Source organism: Lycium barbarum, chromosome 4 (genome assembly GCF_019175385.1).
Source record: "Lycium barbarum isolate Lr01 chromosome 4, ASM1917538v2, whole genome shotgun sequence".
Classification (NCBI taxonomy): Eukaryota; Viridiplantae; Streptophyta; class Magnoliopsida; order Solanales; family Solanaceae; genus Lycium; species Lycium barbarum.
The window spans coordinates 43,247,159-43,256,277 of NC_083340.1; the positions used below are offsets into that span (position 1 = coordinate 43,247,159).

The 9,119-nt window shown below is 38.4% G+C and overlaps 1 protein-coding gene across 1 annotated transcript; it reads right to left on the reverse strand.

Annotated features, from left to right (window-relative positions):
• Positions 1-374: 374 nt before the first annotated feature.
• LOC132637449 (uncharacterized) lies at positions 375-2,053 on the reverse strand. The gene is made up of 4 exons (XM_060354535.1): positions 1,659-2,053; positions 1,265-1,508; positions 801-983; positions 375-689 (listed from the first exon to the last, which is right to left on the reverse strand). Exons 1-4 carry the CDS (start codon positions 2,051-2,053, stop codon positions 375-377), a joined length of 1,137 nt encoding a protein of 378 aa, XP_060210518.1.
• Between the last annotated feature and the right edge of the window lie 7,066 nt (positions 2,054-9,119).

Sequence of the window (9,119 nt, forward strand, 5' to 3'; positions counted from 1 at the left end):
AGTTGGTTATTTCCATTTCTCCACAAAATTTTCGAACAAAAAAAAATGATTATTTATGCATGGTCAACTTGAACTCTTGATGTTATCAATATGCAGGCATAAGAGTGCCAATAGATCGTTTAGTTTTTTGAGTTATCTGACTAGGCCAAGACATGCATGATATGCATAACGCTTTCACTTCTTTCCATTAGTCAAATTTTTTTCTATAAATAGACATTTATTTCTGTACATGGTGTTGAACTGCTGACTGACATGAGATTAAATAGATAGATCGACATGTACAGTGAGGAATATTCATATAGCCGAGTACCTCAACTTGTTTGGGATTGAGACTTAGTTGTTGTTGGATGCTACGTGTTGAATAGCTGATGGTATCAATTTGGAGGCATAAGAGCTGCAGCGCCAATTGATCGTGTGGTATTTTGAGTTGTCTGATTAGGCCAAGACATGATATGCAGTCTAATACTTTCACTTCTTTCCAATGCTAAGTTGAGAGTTTCCTTAATATCAGCATGATCAGAGCAGTATATTAGACCTTCTGGGCTAACAGTTGATGGCAAAAGACTCTTTCCTTCTAGCCTTGAGATCACTGGATGGTGCGTGCTTTGTTTTCCCTGCTCAAATAAATGCACAAAACCAGCTCGTTCTGCAGCTGTCCCCTTTGCTACTGAATAAATACTGACAAATCCCTGAAAAGAGATTTAAGAAAAAGGACATGTTGAGAAAATTCAACTTCTCATTTCGTAGGAGTACATTATTTAATTTGCTGTTTTCGGAAATGAAAAGACGATGACCATTACTTCATCTGTTCGTTTAATGTCGATTCCAAATCTGGTTTTTCCTGGTCCAGGTGTTAATTCAAGTGGAACCTCTCCAATTCCTGGTAGATACCATAGCCTTACACCTTGTGCGGACTGGTTACCAACATAGCCATCTAGTTGCCTACTCCAAGTGAGATCTTTTCCACTGGTGTTTCTCCTCTCCTTTACACAAAAAAGCATGAAGAATAAAAATATTAGTTCATTATGCTAGTTTGGGTAAACCCATTAGGAATTTAGTTATATACACTGACAACTTAAAGAATTTTCACTTGTTATCTAGGTTACCAATCCCCTTAGTATGGACGGTTATCTGTAGTGATCTTTTAGGTGACCCAATGTTGTAAAAAATGCAAACACTGTCAGTGTATAGAAGTAAACTTGATCACAAGAGGTAGACAGAATACCAAATTGCTAATTTGCTCGGTTTGAATATTGACGAATACAAGAGGGATTCCTGAAGATACTGCTGCTGAAAACCAGGCCATGGTACGAACTATTGTGGCTTCTACTCTATACTCTCTTGCTAGAGGCATGAAAACGAAGGAGCTAACAACTGTAGAACGAGAATCTGGTAGATACGTTCCCACCTTCATCTTCCAGTCATATTGTAATCCCATTTGGTTATACCCGCGTGAGACTGAATTGACCATTCTTCTACTCATATCTGCATCATCAAACATAATTCCGCTATTAACAGTTTTTTATGCTATCAGTGCAGTTTAACATGTGTAGTAGTGGAAAAGAAGAATTGTACCCTGGAGTTCAGTGCAACCTGCCAAAGTTAATTCAGCTATAACAACAAGATGTCTGTGATCAGATGGTGCTCAAACAACAAACCTTTTCTGCAGATTGGAATGACGTCTTTCAACTAAAACATATCCTCTGAGTTTAAGTGTGCTCTCTCCCCTTCTAACTTTCAACCAAATGAAATGTCCAGTAATTTTACCAAGAAATAAGGTTAGCTCTAACCATGCCTTGGCCTGAATAAAGGAGGAGTCATGATCAGCAGTTATTTCAGCAACGCCTTCTATGATGTCTCCCGGGAGTGGCATCGTCACATCCCATCCATCTGGATCTTTTTTCCTCACTTTCTTCACACTAACAACTTTCTCAACATTCGCCATCTGCTTCTTCTTCTTGAAGATAGAACAAAAGTATTTCTTGAGTAGCCGCAATAGCTTCATATATATCCAGCACTGATCAACCAATGTGATCAACTTCAACACGGACATCTCTAGGTGGAGTAGATTTCTAGTTGTGAACATTGAAAAGGTATTATGGTCTTTGGTAATTTGCTTAGAGAAATATCCTCAGGTTTGATGTTTCCGAAGGGTCATTTAGCGAACAGGCCGGCTTTTCGGATTCTTGTGAGTAAAAAGTTAACAAATTGACAAAACAACACTCAGAATTAAAATGGAAATTGCTCCAGAACATGGTATATTCTGAGAAATGAGAATACAGCAAGCAAAACTTTTGTCCTTTAACTAGCTCGGAAGTTAGCATGAGTACAAAAAAAAAAAACCAATGAAACGTAGTCTAAGAAACTATTTTATTTCATGTATGTGGCCATTTAAGACTTGGAAATGCGGGGAAAAGAAACTGCACCCATTTCCTATGCTACACAACAAACTTTACTATAGAAAAAATCTGAAAGGAAGAAATATGTAACTCTCAAACTCCTATGTTCTGTATATACACAATATTGCTCATTTTGTACATTTAAATCTGCCTTCAACTATAAATTCAATATAAATCATTTGTGCATTTAAATCTGCCTTTCAACTATAAATACAATATAAATTAGTAGTAATAAGCTAAATCTGTAGAGACAAAAATGGTTGAAAAATTAATAGTAACTTATAAGAAACCTATGTGATTTCATTGATAGAATAGTAATCAAACTAGTTAACGGATTCTTCAAAAATGCTGGCAAGTTCCTGTTCCAGCTTCGCTATGTCTGCCTTTGCACTCGCCCTTTCTTCAACATCATTAGAGCTTAAACTTTTTTCTCTCTGCGATATCTTCCTCCTAACACTTTTAATCTGCAATCATTTCCAAGGCAATACGAAAATTTTGAGACCTCAATTATCGAGGCGCTATAAAAATAAGGTAGGAGTGAGGGAAGGGCAAAAAGAAAGAGACCTTTCTATAAGGCCATCTTGACAAGCCATCCCTTCGACAAACCTTCTTCATCACGGTAGGACATATATTCAATTTCTTAGCTGCTGTTTCAATAGGAAGATGAAGATATCCTGCAAAGTCTTTCAATCTCAACTTTCCAGTTCTTTCCCTCTATTGAAAAAAGTGGTCAGAATGCAAAATATTACAAGGACAAAATCTTTACATAAATTATATGGTACCAAAAATAAACTTTGATGAAACATGAACCATCAAGTCCTGTTTTCTTCGTTTTTTGCCTGTCGGCCACAATTGATTACGGGCGCTAGAGAAATATAGAAAACATAGCTGATTATGTATATAATATGTTGTTATATCCCATATTTTCATACATTGGGACGTTTTAAAATAAACGCGACAAGTTAGAGACAAGACTATCTTAAGATACGAAGTAGAAATTTTAACTTCCGGTTTCGTTTCGAATCACAATTTGTCTACAATTTTCGTTTGGCATGGAAGTGTTAATGGAAAATTGGGATTAAATTAATCACACTTGGATTAATAAGTGGGATTGGGAAGACAAAACAAAACAAAAAAAAAAAAAACAGCCCACTTTTAGGCCATGTTTGGCCGTGCATTACAATGCTTTGGTCAAGGAATCTTGACCCAAAATTAGTGTGATCCACATGTCCAAATCAAGGAGGGGAACATATAGACACAAAAATCTGCTCACTCCACATTTTCACAAAGTCATTTCAACATTCAAAGTTAGAGAAAGTAGAGTGTAGAGAGAGGAGCTCTCGGCTAAGAGCTAGCCGAGAGTGAGGTTCAAGAATTTCTTCAAAAATTCCAGTTTTCTCCACCAATTTAACTCCTCATCTAGTGTATAAGAATGTGTAGTAGTTGTTGAAAAGAAACAAGGAAGTGTAGCACCTCAATAGAGTTGAATTTTCGGCCAAGGTGAAGAACAAGATTGAAAGGTAAGAATGCTTATTGTTCTTGTGTTGTATGATGATTTGAATGTATAGTTCATGCATGTTGCTGTTGGATTGTTGTTGTAGTTGAAGTAGAGAGTGAGCCGTGAGTGAGGTGAATTCATGATTGATTTCATTTTGTATGTATTGTTGATGAATTGAATATGTATCAACATAGGTAAATGAACAAAGATTGTAGAAGTTTGGTTGTGATGTTGCATGTTGGATATTGGACTGTTTTTCTTGAAATGAAAATGAGCCGTGTGTTGAAGGTTCTAATGAAGTCATGATTTATCTTCTTGAACATGTATTGGAAATGGATTGAATGTGTTGTAGTTGGATAAACGGATAAAAATCATGAAATTGTGGGAAGAGTGTTGTAGCCGTGTAAAAGGGATTGTTTTAGGGGAGATTTAGGGACTGTTTTGTGTCACATTTGGATTGTTATTGTTATGGACATTATGGTGTATTGTATGCATGTTGAATATGTGAATTGAGGTGTTAAAGAAATGAATTATGATGAAGTGTACAGGCAGTCCAAAACCGTGGACAGTTTTGATGTTAGAAGTGAATTTGTGTGTGTTGAATGTTGATTCTTGTTGCAAACGTTTAGTGAAAGTAAAGTGCATTGATTCAAGTTGAAATTGAGATGAATTGTGGGCTGTTGTAAGAATGGAAATGATGCTAAAACAGTTCCAAAAATCATGAAATTAATGTCATTAAACATGTTGCTGTCGTTGTGAGGTTTTAGTGTCGACAATGTAGCTATTTGCGTTCGAATTTGGTGATATATTTATCGTGTGACTGCTGGTCATATTTTACTGAAATTATATGAAATGAAGACATGAAATAAGGTGTAAGAATCATGTGTGGTTTGCTTGGTATGTTCGTAATTGTTTGCAAGAATTCCGGGCACCTTTATGTTGTTGGTTAGGGACTGTTTTGGGCGTGTTGATTGGTTAGGGACTGTTTTGGGCGTGTTGTTGTTAGGAACTGTTTTGGACATGTTGTCTTCTTTAAATTGGAAAGACTAATGATAGTTAAGAATATATATTGCATTTACGTTGTTTGGGTTGTTGTAAAGTTGTTACACGAAAACGTTAAGGCTACGGATTATTAGGAGTAACTTGAGAATGTAGTAGCCGTATGTGAATCGTTATGGGATGTTGTGAATGTGGGATATTTGGAATGTTATGTGGGCTGTCCGGATTGGTATTGAACATATGATTATTGATGTTGGATTGGTTGTATGTAGTTGGTTTGAATGCGAACGAAACGTGGTCTAAATGTTTGAAAGGGATTGTGAGCGTCAAAATACGTATTGAATTCCCTTGTAGACTAATTGTAGCTCTTGATATCTTGATATAGGATAAGTGTATTTGGGCAGCAAGTACAAGTTAGAATACAACTAAACGCTAAAGGTATGTAAAGCCTATTCTTTCTTTTCTTGGCATGTCCTGGACGTAAGTAAGAAATGATATGAACCTTGGGGTAAATTCTATTCTCTAGTTCCATGCATGACTTATGATTCTATATTTCCTTAATGCTATTGTCACGAGCCTACTACATGATTGACTAATGAATGATGTATAGAAGTTCCTACTCTTAAAGAATTGCACAAATAGAGGCATACTTGACTTTCAAAAGCTACACCATGTTAAGTTGGTACATGTACACGAAATCTGAAACGTTTCTTGTTATAGTTTGTTATGAGACTTAAAAAGAACTGAATATGAATATTATTTTGACACTTTAGAGCTGGTTAGTGCTTGTCCATTGAGTCTCAAAGAATTAATTGCATATATGTGGTTGCTATTTATTCTGCTCGTGCTTACCGCTATATCCTTCACTGAGTCCCGGGCCAGGACACGTTTTCGTGCGCATGTTTACTATATTATTCACCGAGTCCCTCACTAGAGGGCCGGGACACGTTATATATATATATATATAAGTATGATGATGATATGATGATATGGAGATGGTGGCCAGGAGGGCATATATTCCTTATTACCGAGTCCCTTACTAAAGGGCCGGGACACGTATATGTTTATGTTTATGATGCTATGATTATGATTACCGAGTCCCTTACTAAAGGGCCGGGACACGTTATACATGTTATATAAGGAATGATTATGCAATATTTATTACAAAACACTATGTTAATATTCATATGAGAACGATACAGACGAAATATGTTCAAAGGCAAGTTTTCATGAAATTCTGTTGGTTGCATTGAGTCATGTACATCTTATCTCAGTATGAGTCTATCACTATGTTTCATGCTTTATATGCTCAGTACATATTCCATACTGACCCCCCTTTCTTCGGGGGGCTGCGTTCATGCCCGCAGGTACAGACGCTCGTTTCGGAGATCCGCCAGCTTAGGACACTTATTCAGCTATTTTTGACTGCTCCTTTGTTCCGGAGCCTAGCTTGTGGTATAACTCCCTTATGTTGAAATCATATGTGTTTATTTGGGTACGGCCGGGCCCTGTCCCGCCATATGATACGGTCATTACTCTTAGAGGTCTGTGGACATCTGTGTGGGTCTGTATATAGTTGTTGTTGCGTTGTATGAACATGACTTATGTTTGGGGCGTACCCATTCGTGATGGCAGCCTTGTCTGCTTGCATATATATGTATGTTTGGTATGTTGCATATTGTGGCAGCCTTGTCGGCTTGCATAGAAATATATATGTTGTTGTTTAAAAATTGTAACTCCTCAGGAGACAGGTGCCTACGACATACAAAATTTTGACAGCTTTAAAATAACACCCTACCTGTTTATACAAATAGGTTCATGACATACTAGTGTTAAATGATTACAGTAACAGGCAATATGAGTGTCCAATTCGGGCACTAGTCATGGCCTACGGGGTTGGGTCGTGACAGAAGTGGTATCAGAGCGGTTCAATCCTCGGAGTGTCTACAGACCGTGTCTAGTAGAGTCTTGTTTATCGGTGTGTTGTGCACCACATCTATAAACAGGAAGCTACAGGACATTTAGGGTGTTTCCTTTCTTGAAATCTTAGATCGTGCGATAGAGCTGTGCTATTAGGATGACTCTGTTCTGATCAGTTATTGTGTTTTTCTTTCAGTGATGCCTCCGAAAAAGGCAACGGCTGCCCAGAAGAAAAAGGCGGTGGTAGGAGAGACTAGCCGGGCTCGGAAGGGTACTCAGACCCTTGCTCAGATAATGCGTGATATTGCGCCCCGGCCAATAGAATCTGCTACGTCATCATCATCAGAGGAGTCTGGAGCACCAGCCGCTGCCACTAGGGATCAGGGGACGGCTTCACCATTGACTCCAGAGGCTCCAGCACCCGAGCCTCCAGCTCCTCAGCCAGGGGCGGAGGATAGGACATTGAGAGAGGCTGTACAGCTATTGACTACTTTGGTAGCGGGACAGGTTCGCAGACGCGGGCAGAGAGATGATGATGGTGATGACAGGCGTGATAGCCTGAGGGTTCGTGATTTTCTGACATGCCGTCCCCCAGAGTTTTTCGGGTATAAGCCCGAGGAGGACCCCCACGACTTCATTCGGGGAGTGCGGCGCTCATTGGATTTGGTCAGGGCTTCAGAGACCGAGTCCGTTGAGTTAGCCTCGCACAGATTACGAGATGTTGCTGCCAATTGGAATGAGTCTTGGGAGCTGTCCAGAGGTGAGGGGGCTTCCCCAGCTACTTGGGATGAGTTTGTGACTGCTTTTCTCCGCCACTTTCTGCCCCCGGAGTTACGACGGGCACGGGTTGATAAATTTTTACAGTTGCGGCAGAACGGCCCGAATGTTCGCGAGTATAACCTGGAGTTTGATTCTTTGGATCGATATGCCCCTGCTATAGTAGCGGATATGAACGATCAGATGGTGCTCTAACAACAAAACTTTTCTGCAGATTGGAACGACGTCTTTCAACTAAGACATATCCTCTGAGTTTAAGTGTGCTCTCTCCCCGTCTAACTTTCAACCAAATGAAATGTCCATCAATTTTACCAAGAAATAAGGTTAGCTCTGACCATGCCTTGGCCTGAACAAAGGAGGAGTCATCATCAGCAGCTAATTCAGCAACGCCTTCTATGATGTCTCCCGGGAGTGGCATCGTCACATCCCATCCATCTGGATCTTTTTGCCTCACTTTCTTCATAGCAACAACTTTCTCAACATTCGCCATCTGCTTCTTCTTCTTGAAGATAGAACAAAAGTATTTCTTGAGTAGCCGCAATAGCTTCATATATATCCAGCACTGATCAGCCAATGTGATCAACTTCAACACGGACATCTCTAGGTGGAGTAGATTTCTAGTTGTGAACATTGAAAAGGTATTATGGTCTTTGGTAATTTGCTTAGAGAAATATCCTCAGGTTTGATGTTTCCGAAGGGTCATATAGCGAACAGGCCGGCTTTTCGGATTCTTGTGAGTAAAAAGTTAACAAATTGACAAAACAACACTCAGAATTAAAATGGAAATTGCTCCAGAACATGGTATATTCTGAGAAATGAGAATACAACAAGCAAAACTTTTGTCCTTTAACTAGCTCGGAAGTTAGCATGAGTACAAAAAAAAAAAAAAAAACCAATGAAACGTAGTCTAAGAAACTATTTTATTTCATGTATGTGGCCATTTAAGACTTGGAAATGCGGGGAAAAGAAACTGCACCCATTTCCTATGCTACACAACAAACTTTACTATAGAAAAAATCTGAAAGGAACAAATATGTAACTCTCAAACTCCTATGTTCTGTATATACACAATATTGCTCATTTTGTACATTTAAATCTTCCTTCAACTATAAATACAATATAACTCATTTGTACATTTAAATCTGCCTTTCAACTATAAATACAATATAAATTAGTAGTAATAAGCTAAATCTGTAGAGACAAAAATGGTTGAAAAATTAATAGTAACTTATAAGAAACCTATGTGATTTCATTGATAGAATAGTAATCAAACTAGTTAACGAATGCTTCAAAAATGCTGGCAAGTTCCTGTTCCAGCTTCGCTATGTCTGCCTTTGCACTCGCCCTTTCTTCAACATCATTAGAGCTTAAACTTTTTTCTCTCTGCGATATCTTCCTCCTAACAATTTTAATCTGCAATCATTTCCAGGGCAATACGAAAATTTTGAGACCTCAATTATCGAGGTGCTATAAAAATAAGGTAGGAGTGAGGGAAGGGCAAAAATAAAGAGACCTTTCTATAAGGC

What these genes read in the sequence shown, in the direction of transcription:
- LOC132637449 (XM_060354535.1), bottom strand. Translation starts at nt 2,053, where the DNA reads ATGTCCGTGTTGAAGTTGATCACATTGGTTGATCAGTGCTGGATATAT. An exon ending in CATTCCAATCTGCAGAAAAG is followed by an intron (nt 1,509 to 1,658) that starts GTTTGTTGTTTG and finishes AACTGTTAATAG; the next exon opens with CGGAATTATGTTTGATGATG. An exon ending in ACATTAAACGAACAGATGAA is followed by an intron (nt 690 to 800) that starts GTAATGGTCATC and finishes ATCTCTTTTCAG; the next exon opens with GGATTTGTCAGTATTTATTC.